The 16,414-nt window shown below is 40.5% G+C and overlaps 1 protein-coding gene across 1 annotated transcript in view; it reads right to left on the bottom strand.

Annotated features, from left to right (window-relative positions):
* LOC127352172 (protein kinase C epsilon type) overlaps positions 1 to 16,414 on the bottom strand; it is a 75,581-nt gene that overhangs the window by 46,154 nt on the left and 13,013 nt on the right. Inside the window, exon 2 of the mRNA XM_051380358.1 lies at positions 3,040 to 3,103. Coding sequence (XP_051236318.1) covers positions 3,040 to 3,103 — 64 coding nt within the window. The remainder of the gene's footprint in view (positions 1 to 3,039; positions 3,104 to 16,414) is intronic.

Raw genomic sequence — 16,414 nt, forward strand, 5'->3', positions numbered from 1 at the left:
ATAAGATGTTCCTTTATTGATCCCCTGTAGGAGAAATTCAAGTTTGAAACAGCAGCAAAGGGGAATGTAGTGTAATAGAACAGTAGAGAAGTGTAAAAATACAATCAAAGAATAATACAATAAAAATAAAAAGATAATAAAGATATAAGAGAATATAAAAACTATAATGAAAACATATACACTATATGCAGTATGCATAAAGGAGTATGGTGTGCAAAACTATTTAAACAGTGTATAACTCTACAAGTTCTGTTATTACATTGTTTATTTGAATTTGAATTATAAAAAAACATATCTTATGATAATGTTTCCTGGCAACATCATCATCAGTGCAATCATCCATGCAATGCAAACTGCAGTTTGTGTCACATCTCTAAGCATCAGTGGTTGGTTTCTTGTAACCATTAAGGCTGTTTTTCTCTGAGCTTAACCAAGCAGTGCGTCACTACAGATTAACCTCCACATCCTTTTTAAATGTAACATTTTGGATTTACAGAGAACATAAAGCAACTTCCAGGACAAGATTATAGCTTGAGCCACTCTCTCACCGTAACACGTCTTGCGTTATAAATAATGCGGTGATCTAAAAGAGTCCAACACTGAACTCTGTGTCACCATTAAACTATAACTGGTGGCACTTGCTGCATGACATCATGTCTCTCATTACAGTCTAGGAGTAATACACACAAACACACAGAAAAACTGTGCCATTCTATTTCCTGATGTAATGCTGTTGACTGCACATGGTGACAGACTGACTCAAGACTTACAGTGTGACACACACAGGTTAAGAAGTCCTACTTCACAACTAGAAAGCAAAGGTTATTCTTAAAAGATCAATACAGCACTACTTTAATTCAGTATATCAGAGAGTATGAGCAACACACTGTTTGTAAAATGAATTTGAGAGTAACTGACTTGAAACAGATGTAAAGATTGAGAAAGAGGAAGAGGCAGCAGGGAAGTGTTACTCAACACATAAGGAATTACTTACTTTTACAAAGCTTTTACTGAGTAACCACAAGCTTTTTAGACAACACACACATCCACAGGACACACAGCACATCAAAGAGACATCAGCCATCAGAGAGAGAACAGCTGTCTCATGTACCTGATATATTGTATACAGTATGTGGGTGAATGTAATTACTGTATTCAGAAAATATATGTAGGAGTTTATGTGTAAATTCATTGGCTGAACCAGACTTGGATTTGGCTGTTCAATACCAAGATTAGTGCATTTTTTTTTAAGGTCAGTGCCACACTAAACTCCTTTATCAGCAGTTTATGCAGTGGAAACACATGGGCTACATGAGTCTCGTGTTTTAGGCTACCTCAGGTTTTAATACCTTTCTTCACCATCCAATTTCAGAGAAAGTGTACGTCCCAGTGCACCACAGTTCGTCTCTCCTGCCGGGCTGCTGACAGCACAGTGGACGGCAGAGGACGTTGTACCACTGCTTGGTTCCAAAGTGTTTTAGCCGACTTCACTGACAATATAACATATCAACTATCACTCTTCTCTGGTTCTGTCACAGTTAGTTCTATGGTTTGTGGTCATTGTAAGACTTGGTTTGTAAAGTTTACAGCCTGCCAAGCTGTTGTTCTGTCAATGACGCAGCTAAAAAACAAAGGTGCAGAGAATCAACAAACAAGCACATGCAGGACCACGCAGGTTCTTCTTGACTGATGATTCAAATTATTGACTTTTTGTGGTCAACCCTAGTAAATGTATGTATTGTCATGTATTTTATGTGTTACAGAGAAAGCAGGAAATACCCAAATTGTGGGTTACTTGAGAGGCACTGATCTATTGTTATTATTACATATTTCCTTCTCGTAAAAATTCCCACTAAAAGCACAACAATAACAAATTACCATAATGTATAAATGATTTAAAGCAACATTAGCATGGCTGTAATGTAGATCAATATGAATGTGGTTGATTAGCCAAGATACATAATTTCCTTCCAAGTAATTTGACTGAAAACCCACAAAAGAAAAAACCCATTAAACTCATTAGAACTGGTTTATAATTCTCTTTAGCTCATTTTCCTTCAACCGGAAACAGCTCTTACTGTCATAGTCTCGCCCATCATTTACACTGCAGAAAGGCTGTAAACATGACATTAACATTTTGTAGAGCAGGTCTAACTGCAATCATATGTACAGGCCTCTCTTTAAGCCTGTTCAGACACGTTAAAAGGTCCACTTATATACAGTCATGAGAGGGCTCTTCATTTGATAGTACGTTGACATGCCTTTTTAAGTGTAGTTACACCATTTACTCCCTGGAGGGAAAACCGGAATACTTAACACAGATACTACCTTCACTACAATTTGTGCTCCCAGGGTTTGTTAGGAACAAGTAAACGGCTCACTCTGAAGTAATAAAATGGGGCTGTCAATCGTGACACCAGCTGTTCTGGTTCTGGTTCTGTTGAACAGCTGGTCACATCTGTCCAATAGCACAACGACGCACCTGCAGCACTAGCCTCGACTTGCTGCTCTCTTTTTAAATACAATTCTCTCTCTCTCTGCCTTCGGTACTTTCACACTGCTGGTATGCGTACCCATTCAGCACCCCATCTCTGCCCAGTCTTCAAAGATTCATCAGCTTACTCATCAGCCTGTATTTATTGTATTATATTTATTAAAAGCAGACTCAATGTAGAAAGATTGGGCTGGCAGCAGCAGCGCTGTAGCAACAATGCTCTCTGTGTGGACACCACAGGCGTGCAAGCTGCGGGTCCTCAGCGAGTCACGCACTGCTCATTGAAATGGAAGTTTTCAGTAAAAATAAGAGGAACTCGTAAAATTAGCTGTGACAGCCACAATCACAAGGATATATTCCTGCTGCCACTTAATAGTGCTCAGCGGATAATCCAGACAAATAACATGACAGCCATGGACGCATAGAAAAGGCAGAGATTATCGCTTTAGACTGTACTGGAACGATTACACAACAGCTCTTCTGTGTTATTAACAGAAACAAAGAACAACAAAAAAAGCATCACAGATATCACATTGAATTCTTACCTTCACTGGAAGATCCTGATAGGTCAATAACAACATACACCTTCCCCTCTGGCTCCAGGTCAATCTGCAGACATAGCAGAGGACAAGGGAGGACAGAGGGAGGGTAAAAAGGGACAAGGGGAAGGAGAAAGTGGAAGAAAAAAGAGACAAGAAGAGAGAGTTGAGTACAAAATATGAGCACAATGTACAGGAAGTACTAACACCATGTAATTTTAACCAAGATAAATGATCCTTCTGCTGGTACTCAACAACCACAGCAGGCTTACAGTAGGTTTTCTATCTAAGTGTGAGATACTCAGAACTTCCATCAAGCAGAAAATGCATCATGTTTTTCTGATGGCAAATGTTTTTAGACCAATGAAAGAACTACATTGTTTGGGGGGAAAAGAGGCTGGAAAGGACAGACGGGCTGAAATCACCACTTCTTACAATGTACAACTGAAAGGAAATCAAGTCATAACATGTTTTACAGTAAAAGACCATCAAACCAACACTACCACTGAGCCACCATTACCACACACTGCAACCAGCTTGGACTGCAAGCACTTTCACTGTCGATTAAACTGCCAGTTATTTTGTCAATCAGCCAATCAATCGTTCGACAGAATTGCATAAAATTGCTTTGTTTTTAATCAAGAGTTCATTCACAGACAATAAAGAAAGCCACTCTGACGTCAGCCTCATCAATATCAACATGATTATTTGATGTAATTCTGCACTGATTTTCCATAATGTGCTGTAAACTGTTGTTGGAAAAAAAATATTCTTAAGCCACCCACCCACTCACCACCACCACAAACGTGTTTCCAACCTGTGGGAGACTGTGTGAACGTAACATCCTGTCTGGCCATAATCTCACAGTATCACTTGCAACACAGCGGTAATGATGTGGTAACATGTAGAAGAAAGTTAGAGAAAAGAGTGACTTACAGCGAACTAGAGGTTGACACATATCCTGTCACACACCCACACGTCCCATATACACCTCGCACGCACGCACGCACGCACGCACGCACGCACGCACGCACGCACGCACGCACGCACGCACGCACGCACACACGCACACACACGTCGTTTATGTGTTTAGGCCAGAGAGAAGCTCTTGGAGTGCTCTGCAATCTATTGAGTGTCTCACGTGTGTTTGTATGTACAGAATAATAAGTGTGTGTGTGTGTGTGTGTGTGTGAATGAGTGAGTGAGTGAGTGAGTGAGTGAGTGAGGGTGAGAGAGAGAGAGAGAGAGAGAGAGAAAGCCTATGTGCATTTGAGCTCGTCCCATGAAAGCAAGTGGGCATGGGCTGGGGGCTCACAGAGTTTCTACCAGCAGCTTGCACCACCCACAGTGTCCATAATCCCCCTTTGCACACACACACACACACACACATTAACAGTGAAACACACACACACACACACACACACACACACACACACACACACACACACACACACACACACACACACACACACACACACACACACACACACACACACACACACACACACACACACACACACACACACACACACCAGAACTAAGTGAAGACTTGGTGCAGTGAAGGCGAACAGGCGTGGGTTCAGTAATGTATACAATAGGAGATGGAAAGCAGAGAGAGAGATGGATGAGGGGGAGGACAGAGAAAGTTTGTTGGCTCGTTCCAATGTGAAAGTGCAAGGGGGGGGGAGGAGGGCGTTGTTTGTTAACACACTCTCTTTTCATTTCCAGTGTTTGCTTGTTCCAGGAACGGCACCTTTTTTTGGTCTTAATGGACCTTCATTATGAAGCGGGACAGTACACTGAGAGCATTTTGAGGTTTAACAGGATAATTATTCTCATCCATCTGCATGTTCGTCCAGAAGGAGCGGAAGGAAGGAAGTCGTTGTGGCAGATGGACAGATGAGGGTGGCAGAATATTACCATGAATCTGGCAGAGTTTCTGTTGCCAGGATTTTACATATTAAAAACAAGAGAAATGACTTCAACACCACTGACGTTTGGGCTGTTCTGGTTACCAGCGTCAATCAAATAAAGGGATAACGCTGTCTTTCTGTCAGATACAGAGAGAAGAAGTGGTGGGTGTATCAACAACTGCATTGGTGAAGGTAGTTGTGTTTCTGCATCAATACACACTGAAATTAGGCTGAATAAAAGGAAGTGATGACAATGTGATTATTACTGAAGGAGTGCAGAGTATACAGAAGCATACATAACTGGCTAGTGGTCATTATTTTTGTTTTGTATGTACATTTTTACATACAAAAAATTGCATAAAAAATACGATATACAGCACAATACTCCATCTGTAGTTTTTTTGACTACTTGTTGGGCATAACCAGCACTCGTTTTGCATTTTCAAGAACTGCACTGATCAGAGCTATTTTGCATCTTCAAACCCTTGTGGGAGCTTGTGGAGTGAAAATGGTTTTAAACCAAACAACTTATTTTCAAATATCTGAGTGTTTTTCAAGAAAAAAAAAAACTGAGAAAAAGCCAGAACATGAATCAATGACAATATTGGTCAGTGGTTCCTAATCTGTGTTAGCGTTAGGTTGCAAGATTAAGTAGGATTTTAACTGTTTTCATTGTTAGTTATTTTGAGTTTTTGTTTATTTGTTTAGTCCAATTTCAGGGCGATGTCTTCAAATGTCTTGTTTACAATAACTGCATTTCCATACCCAAAATATTCAGTTTATGCCCTTATTCCAAAAAAAACCAATATTGCTACTCTGCTGTTTACATGGCAATGGAAAATGAATATTCACCTAATAGTCCTGTTTACATGCAACACTGCATACTCCAATTAACTGTTAATGACATAATGTACTTCCTACAGAGGAATTTCCGTCCATTTCCCACTCTTTCCCTCTTTGTCAAACTGCAGTCATGTTGGTCCTGTGGTAAAAGAGGAATCGCTGGAGCTGCTTGGGTCATTTTGCCTCTTTGCATCAACCACTGTTCAACCTCCTGTTTCATTTGTTCAACCTTCTTTGCACATATCAAACAACCTGTTGATATCCAAGTCTCTGTGCGTAGAGAGCTGTCGCAACCTGCAGTAAAGCCCCCCCAATGAGACACATATTCCAAATGCGCTGTATGTCAATAGAATGCTCCTAAAACCGGAATAATACCCAAAAACCTGAACACTTCTGTGAAATACAGTTATGTTTGTTTTCCGCAAAATCAAGAAAAATCTAACACATCAATCTGAGAAGCAACAGTGACTGGTCGAAACGTACCTGTTAAACTACTGTAGGCAGGCCAAGCCTTAATATATGATACAAATAAATAGACACAAATATATATTTTAAGGCATTGCTTTGGGCACTTGGATCTTGTACAGGATATGGTTGACAATTCCTAGGATGTTTGCTTGTTTCATTCAATAGCATTAATGAAAAGAAATTATAGTAACACTGCATTTTCAGTTACTAATAAACCACTGACCCCAACACACATCCACATACACACCACTTCCTCTCCATTCATCAGCTGCTTACTGAGCGTGCTCAGACTCACAGGTGCAGATGTCACTAAATATAGAGTCGGCGGAGGAAGGAAAAGGCCCTTTAGTGCGTATGTGCGTGTATGTCCACGGCTGCTGTTGGTGTGTGTTAATTCTCTTGGCAGATGCATTGCACTAGTTACTCCTCGTCCCTGTTTATCTGAGAGCTGAAGGCTGTATGCACACGAAAGTCAAAGGTCATAGGAAGGCCACACAGGAGCGATGCATGCTCTTTATCAGTGGAGGAAGGAGGAAGATGTGTGTGAATCCAGCACTGTAAAAACATATGTGGAGCATGTATACACGCAGCACAGTTTGATAGTAAATGATTATTACTGATAGGTCTTTCTTTGTCTTTATCACTTTATCATTCTTCACTGAACAAATCAATCGTTGATAAGGATTCTATCAGTTGTTTTAAAGCAACTATCAACCAGACAAGAACGCTGCTACTGGCCAATTCTGCAAAAGCCTGCATACTGTTGAATAACCACCTTTCTTTACGTCAAATGCAAACATTTTTTTTAATTCATCTATCATCTGTCGTGGCAGGCAGCTAAGGTATGGTTGTGTTCAGGAAATGATGACTGACCCCATCCACAGCCCGACCTCCACACCCTTACCTTCTGCCCTCAATACATAAAAGGGCACACCACTTCCTGCATTTGAACTGTAAAACCATGGATACTGTGTTGTAAAGTTGCTGACTTGGCCATCTGTCAAAAAGGTTTTCTTTTACTTTACACATGTGCATTAGTGCTTTCTTTCACTCGCTTCATATACAGATAGCACAGGCTGCGGTCCAACTGCTCATGAGAAACAGAATCTAATGCTAATGTTCATTCAGGCACACCAGTGGCACAGCCTTCAGGAGCAATCTGGGACTTAGTATCTTGCCCAAGGGCACTGGAGGAGCCAGGGGAATGAACGACCCATCATCAGATTAGTGGAGGACCTGCTCTACCTCTGAGATACAGCCACCCTGATTGTAGTTTATAATTTACAGTACCACAGTTGTCGTTCGTCCACTGGGAAAAACTGACAGCAAGGCGGGCTCTCTTACTACTTTTTGGCTAAACTAAACATGAGAAACTGCAGCGGTTGACACCCATATGTGAATACTGACCTTTGTGACAACCGAAAGACTGTAAAAAAAAAATAATAATAATAATTGTACATCCAAGGGATTTTTTTTTTTAGATCCACTAGGAAGGTTTTTGGTTCCGATCAGGGCTCCGATATCAGATTTCCAAAGGCAATTTGGAATTGGATTTTATATTAGGTAGCAAACAAAAGCATAATGTTGGGATGTTCAGGAGATTTTCTATGAATCCATACACGTTGTACCATCTTTGAATACAAAGGTGCGATTACAGTCCAACCAAACTATTCCACACCATTCGCTCAACAACACCTGAATTTTCAGCACCACAGCAGTACACAATGCTTACATGACCTTATTTATCCCTATTTGCTTGTTAAACTGGGCCAGGATATCCACAGCTGTAATATCACATAATAATAACTAAAGACTAAACAAGCAGGAAAAAAACTGCATGTCAGCTACTAATACGTTTCCACAGATTTCAGATTTTCAGGTTCGTGGCCTCAAACATCATGTGGTAAACTGCGAGTACTTGTGTGTGTGTGTGTGTGTGTGTGTGTGTGTGTGTGTGTGTGTGTGTGTGTGTGTGTGTGTGTGCAAAATTGTGTGCATACTGCGTTGCATATTTAGGGAGTCAAATTTAATTTATTTACCTTTCTTGAGAACATCCAAAACTGTACGCTCATTTATGTGGAAAATACATACACAGGCACACACACACACAGGCAAATTAAATTGCAGGCTTTAACTCAATTGAGCAGGTTTCCCTCCATCCGCCCTAATGCAACTGAAGCGTGTGTGTGTGTGTGTGTGTGCGCGTGTGTGTGTGTGTGTGTGTGTGTGTGTGTGTGTGTGTTGGTCATAATCATGCAGCTCTAACATTATCAGTCATTCTGTTCAATCCTGAAATGCCATGATTATTCATCACAATTATACATTCATCTTTGTGGAAAAAACAAATTTATTGTACTTAAATTGACAATAACAGTCATTATAATAAATGCAAGTAAACAATAATTTCACCCAATTTTTAAATCATGTTATTATTCACATACAGATCGTCATAAATAACAATCAAGTCAATGCCTACTACAGCATGTGACCAGATAAAAAGCATTCATCCCCCCCACACAGAGCACACATTTATACTCAGTATACATATCTCACAGTTTGTGAGAGACTGCAATGCAAAACTGAACTGTGTCAATTCAGGTTAATTGATAGGAAGTCAAACTGTGAGTGTGTCAAATATAGGTTTACCTATGTATATGTCTGTGTCGGTGTGTGTGTGTGTGTGTGTGTGTGTGTGTGTGTGTGTGTGTGTGTGTGTGTGTGTTGTGACAGCTCCTTGTGATTCCGACTGGCCCAAAAGTAAAGGTCCTTCACAAAGTAATGACTCCTGTCCACACCTGCCAGCTCTGTCACACACACACTACACACACACACACACACACACACACACACACACAAACATACCGTCTGCTCAGGTTGAAGTGAAAGCACATGACAGTGTTGAACTCCTGGCTCAGATTCACTGCAGACTACACTATACACTATACACTATACACATACAGACAGACTTTTTTATAAGACTTCTTTCTCATATAAAGGCCAGTTTAAAGTAGTTTAAAGTAAAGTAATAAGATGTTCTGATGTTTTTTCTTACAAACATCCATACCCATACTGGAATGAAAGAGCCAGTACTGCAACAGATACAGCATTGTGTGTTTGGCTAAACTGAAACATGAAAGTGGCAAAAACGGACAGCTTTGACCTGCTGCGACCTGTCCTGTCAAAATCCATTCTCATCGTTCCAAAAAGAGGATGAAGAGAAAGACGCTTCATGTGTGTTTCTACAGATTCAATCATCTGAAATCCAAAATCTGTGAAAGGTTTTGCGGCAGTAGAGGGGACAAAGTCAAGAAGATAATCAAAATGGCAAGAGAGAAAATCACAGTGAGAATGACTGAAAGAGAGAGAGAGAGAGAGAGAGAGAGAGAGAGAGAGAGAGAGAGAGAGAGAGAGATGGCAGACAGGGAGGACATTGTGTTTTATCTCTTCTCAGTGACAGAGAGCACACGGCCTCTGTCGACTGACACATTGCAGACCCTTCACAGACACAGACACGCACACGCACACGCACACACACGTTTGAACTGCTACACTTAAGAGGACCCTCACTGAAATACACAGGCGACATTACTATTTACCAGGACTAATGAACAGATTTTGATGTGAGGACGCTTAACCATTCGAAGAAGTGAAGACTAGGAAAACTGTCCAATTGGTCCTCACTAGAATGGAAGTACAGGAGCACAGAGAGAGCAAACTGCAGAGTGCACTGCCCCACATGGATGAAATGAAATGAATAACTTCTGGAATCTATGTGTTCCAGTCAATTTGTTCCAGTCAATGTACAAATGGACACAAATAAATAAATAAATAAATACACCTACAGCAGATATGACACAGCAAGCATGCTGACACACACACACACACACACACACACACACACACACACACACACACACACACACACACACACACACACACACACACACACACACACACACACACACACACACACACACACACACACACACACACACTCATGTGCTGAAGAATAACTTTATACAGCTGGACTCACTCCTGCTGCTAATGCACTGGATTTACTTCAAATAAACCAGCTACACACGCACGCACGCACGCACGCACACACGGCCTCCTGTCCGCAGCCACTCCTGCCTGTCCTCCTGTTTAGCCGTGGCTGTCTATGCCTAATTTGTCCCTGCTGAATAAGTGATGCAGCAGCCTTGTGAACAGGCCAGCTATGGTGACTGCCCCCACACACACACACACACACACACACACACACACACACACACACACACACACACACTCTAAGACGTTAAGCACACATAATCTACTTTTTAGCACTCATATTTATTATTTTCTATGTATGGCAAAACATATCAATTTAAGAGCAACAAACCATTTAGAAGAGAACCCCCACAAGGATAAATAAGGCTCACTTCCAGTTTAAAATGACTTTTGTACAGATTTCCTGCTCTTTTGGATCAAAACCTTTCTTTGCCTCCTGCAGCCAGGTGACATAAACAATCTCCTCTTCTGGAGGGAGAAAGTTGAAAAATATGACAAAACACAGAAAAATAAAGCAATAAAAAGTTATTGGAAACATGTTTTTGTTTCTTATTTTTCATCACATTCATGTCTTCTTTTTGACACTTAAAAAAATGCTGTATGAGCTTTGAGGATATGTTTTTCAAAAGTGTACCCACATCAAATGGATGACAAGGATGGTTCAGTTTGTAACAATGGAAACGGTTTCACTTTCATTATTAGTGCAAAAGCTCCATGATGGGTGTCCTGATGGGACAACTGAAGGCATCCTTACTTTTCTGGTTGTCTTGGTTTCACGCTCTGGCCTTCAGTATACTAGAAGAACTGAGCAGAGCTTTCTAAAGTAATACTGAGACATTTAGAGTTTCTGTTTCTGAGTGTAACAAGAGACTGGAATACATTAAAGAAGGAAATAATCCAAGTCCAAGTCCAATCAAAATGTTCTTCTCTCAGGGCTAGTCATTAGCAGCTATAGCCACTCACTGGTACACAGAGAGAGACAGAGACAGAGACAGAGAGAGAGAGAGAGAGAGAGAGAGAGAGAGAGAGAGAGAGAGAGAGAGAGAGATATCTGGGGATTTTTGAAATCCCATTAACAACCCACCACCTTTTTTTATATCCCAAATGCTCTATTTTGATTCAGCAAATTTTTTTTAGAGGGAACATTGGAGTGATTTTAAATTAACATTAAAAATAATCGTAACTCTGGTGGACATCAACTGTTAGACAAGCAGCAGCCACTATGGTTGCTTTTGCTTTAGGGGCATTCTGCTGATGAGGCAGACATATAAAAGGCACACATTTTGGTAACTTAAGTAGGTCAAAAGGATCCATAGATTCAGCCCATAGCCAATAGACCTCTTTCACAGCAGCCAATTTGACATGAAATAGTAGGGTAAACGCAGGTATTACCATGGATACTAATTAAGGTTCAGTTCCATTTAGTGTAGCAGAGCCTTTCCAGTGAGCCAACATGCACAATAGCAGCACCCTGACTCTGACGATGGAACCAATTAGTATCATTGGTAACATCTGTGGTTTTCAGGTCAAAATGGCTGCTGTGAAAAAAGTCTATATAGATAATTTATTTGTCCTATTGCACAATGCAAGTATGACCAACACAGTTTGCTACTTGCTTATTCCCCCTCAGCCCCTCATAGACCTACCCCTCTTTATTTTTTCACGCCATGCCTTTAAATTTCAAAGATGAACTAAGAAAGAACTGAGAATCCAACCCCAATTTGCAACCCAGCCAGTTAGATAATCCAAAGGATTTATCTGTCATAGAAATGTGGCACACAACAACTCAGTCCTACAGTATGCACATGCCTCTGAGGTCCTCTCTGCCAATATTTGCATGTACTATATACGTGAGCTCAAATATGCAACTGTGCAAAAAGCGACAGTTAAGTGTTTCCTCGTGGTTTCTCACAGATGGAGATAGAGATCATTGCTTGGAAGAAGATAAGAGAGAGACGAAGAGAAACATGTGCATTAACCTCTAACTGACTCATAGCAGGGTTTATGTCATATTTGAGGGAGGAGGACACAGGGGAGAGGGAGACTGAGGAAAGAGAGAAGGGATGCTAAGATTCAGAGGTTCACATCGGTGCACCGGAATAAAAGTTCAAGATGCAATCGGCCCAATTAGAAAAGTGTACATCGGATACAGTTTGGGATGAAACTGCGATGTATTCTGCATCTGTAAAATCCACTGTATCTATACAAATTTAGAGTAGAGGCCTTATTAGTTGGAGATGTGACCAATACAATTCCTCCTCTGTAAATAGTTTGGAAGAACCAAAGAAATAAAATCTATCTGTAGCATATTGAATTGCATAGCAAAATCAAATCATACACACTCCATGATGCAACTGATATTGTTTTATATTAGATTTTTTCTTTCATTATTATTTTAAATTTCAAATTCACCATATCACACACATTCTCACTGCACATTACAGTACGTTGGAAATGGTTGTACAAGTGTTTTTGTGGACAATAAACCACTTTCACTGCCACTCCCATAGTGCTGAATGGAGAATCTGTATGAACAGAGCAGGAAAATGATAACTGCACTTTATACGCTAATCTCCGGTATAATACTGTCATAATACTCATCTTTATTGCTCTTTCACTCTCAGCATGAGTGGAAGAGAGTGGAAGAGGCCGCCCACACATCCATCTGCTTCTACTATGTACAGTTACACACACACACACACACACACACACACACACACACACACACACACACACACACACACGTGTGTAAGATAACATAAACTCACAGAAGATGCATCAGTGTTAATATTTACACCATAACTTGGCTTTCCTCTCTTAACAGTATCATAAACACACCGCCCCACACATGTACATATACTAACACACACACACACACACACACACACACACACACACACACACACACACACAAGCCTATATCATGGCCTTTTCTTGGTATTTTGCCTGTTCTCTTGTACACTCTGATCTGCTTGAATGTGTTGCCATGTTCAAAAAAACAATGTGTCTCTGGGTTATCTTTCACACACACACACACATACACAGCACACACATAGAGTATGTTATTGTCCTTCCTCCAGCACCAACTCAAAACATACCTGAAGCATTAGTCGACCATTAGCTCTTCTTAAAGATTTATATTAGGGCTGTTTGGCCTTTATAAACAGCCCACTGCAGAGTACACGCGGCCCTGCACCAACGGCCTCGAACACACCGCATCACACTCTAACTGGTACATTTACTAACTGACAACAGCTGATTACTCATAAAATACCAACAGGAAGACGTGATTTAACCCTAGCCTGAATCAGTTATAGCACAGAGAGTCTCTTTTTGTCCTTAGGATCAGTATGTGTGACAAAATCATGGTCACACACTTAACAGCTTCCATCATATGCAGTAAGCAATTCTAATTCGACACACTTTTTTGTCAAATTCACTGTGCGCACATGGTAACACACATGAGGACGTGTTTGATGCAGAGCTGTGTCAGTACTTTCTGTCAGACCACACAATGGAAGCAGGTTAATGACATGCTGCATTTATTCATGTTAGCGCTGTTGCAATTCAACTGCATCTGCATGTTTATCAGCTGAGGTGAAGCAAAGCCTTGGAGAGAGGGGTCCTGCCTCTAGTCAAGGTAGTGTGGATATTCTGTTTGTTTGTGCTGTTTGCTTTGTTATTTAGATGGTATCCATAGCAACAAGGTCATCTAGTGCCCCAGGAAAGGAGGTGTCTGAGCATTGGTTCAGGCACCTCTCAGGATTTTTACTCCTTTCTATCCCCGACAGAGGTTTATTCAAAGATTCAATTATTAACGTCACATGTTGTCAACCGAAGCTTAATGAGCTTCATTTTAACCTAATCACACTGAGACGCATTCCTCTGAGACACACAAACACACACAGACAGACGAAGAGAGCGCCGTCCCAAAGCTTTTACAGTATCACATGAGCCTTAGTCAAGCTGGAGTCATGTGGCTGCATGTATCCTCAAAGAGACTTACAGCTACAGACTCACTGACACTCAGACACACAGAACAGACATCTCTGGGAAATTCTAGAGGGGTGAAAACTTGTGAATGTAGTGATCTTGAACTTTCAGTACAAGCCACTTACGGACAAAATATGCTCGTCTGAGTGGTTCTTGCACGTAATGTGACCATAAAAGTGAAAATGCAGCTTAAGTCAGAGAGTGATGAACCTCAATACCTTTTAGCACTCACTCTCATGTGCTATCAGAGTGTAAAGAACTGAAGTCCAGTATGGAAGTCAGATATGTGTATCATCTAATGTTACACTATTTTTATTTCTGCACAGTTCTTCTGTGGCTGCTTGTATTTGGATGATGTTTAACATTTAACAAAAGTTCAAATAAAACCTACTTTTACTATAACTGACAATAAGCATCTGCTGAATAGGTATGTAAAAAATAATGAGATCAGGTAAGTTACGTTGCATTGGTTGGTATCAAACCTCCTACTGGATGGAAAACAGTGACTGTGTGTACTGCATGTTGGGGACCACACTGATATAACTGTATATACACTGTTTTTCTAAAGGACTGCGTATTATTTTCTTGATTTATTTAATGAATCATTTTGTCTCATTTTATAATTTAGTCCAATGTGATGTCTTCGTATTCCTTCTTTGATCTGACCATCAATCCAAAATCCCAAGATATTCATATTTACATCATATATGGCAGAGACTCCACCTCCAAGCGCAAGGGAGAAACTACACCCGAAAATGCAAATGGCCCTATCTAGAGCCATTTTTTGGTTTGTCCGTTCCGGGCTACTGTAGAAATATGTTTAGCATGAAAGCCACCACAGAAGGCGGTCCACGACGTTTGTGGATAAAAGATTCTCTCAAGGTAACTAAAATGCAACAATTCTTATTTCTAAATGATTATACACTAATGACAGCATACCTATGAATATTATGTTACATGTCTGCTAATAGATCTTCCTAAATGTTACACACCTGACCTTGAATGCCACTGTGCAGACTAAACAATTATTGAGCAAGATGTCTATGGACACTTTTGTCAAACAATGCAATAAACAGTAGAGCAGAGGACTGATTCACAGTCAGTGTGACTCCAAAACACACCACACAACCAAACCAAGGGGCTTTAAAACTGCAGGCTGAGTGTCTGGCATGCACTGATTTTGCTGGCTTGCATCCCAGATGTGCACATCATCAAATCATCAAATTTCATTGACTGACATACAGATAAGATGGAACTTGTTTAGTGTGCAATACAAAGCAGCATCTAATACCAATTATCCATTATCTAAAAAATATTCAGCATTATCAGTTGTCATCTGACATGTGTGCTGTTATCTGTTCATACACATTGTGTGTGTGTGTGTGTGTGTGTGTGTGTGTGTGTGTGTGTGTGTGTGTGTGTGTGTGTGTGTGTGTGTGGAATGACAGGGTGTTTTCTCTTCTCTCATCCTGTTTGTGAGGAAAGGGAGACGTCTCCTTACTAAGTATAATTCTGCCCTGTGGAGCTCACCGGTGATTTATGTTACAGACATTCCACAGACGCTTGACCTCTACACTTCAAATTATGATTTATAAACTTCATTAGACTTGTTACATAAGCTTTGCAGTATTTATACCTTAGTGCTGTATGTCAGTACTCAAATGTGCTGATTTCTTCTTTCTTTACTTTGCTGAGGCCCAATGTAATAAATTCAGAGGCTGGTAGACAGTATCACTTAGCTACATCCTACTTGTCATCTCTCATTAACCAATTTGCCAGGTGACAAATGTAGCTTTCTCATCCCTCTCGGAGATACTAAGTTCTACCTAGAAGTAAAGTGGAGCTGGTAAAAGAACATGATTGTGGTCCTCTCAGTTTGCTGGAAAACCAAAGAGGATTTCTAGCCAGAACAAGACTGGACATGGATTAAGAGATTTGCTGTAGAAAAATCAATACAAATTTCTGACACCTTAGTAACCAGCAGAATGGAGACTGATATAGAAATCCAAACCTTTCCCAAGAGCTGACTTATTCTGTATGTTGGACCATTACATGTAAGTCCAGTTGAAAGAGCCCAGAAACAAGTGTGACCTTTAGTTTGTAGTACAGATGCAGAC

This window comes from Dicentrarchus labrax, unplaced genomic scaffold (genome assembly GCF_905237075.1).
Source record: "Dicentrarchus labrax unplaced genomic scaffold, dlabrax2021, whole genome shotgun sequence".
NCBI lineage: Eukaryota > Metazoa > Chordata > Actinopteri > Moronidae > Dicentrarchus > Dicentrarchus labrax.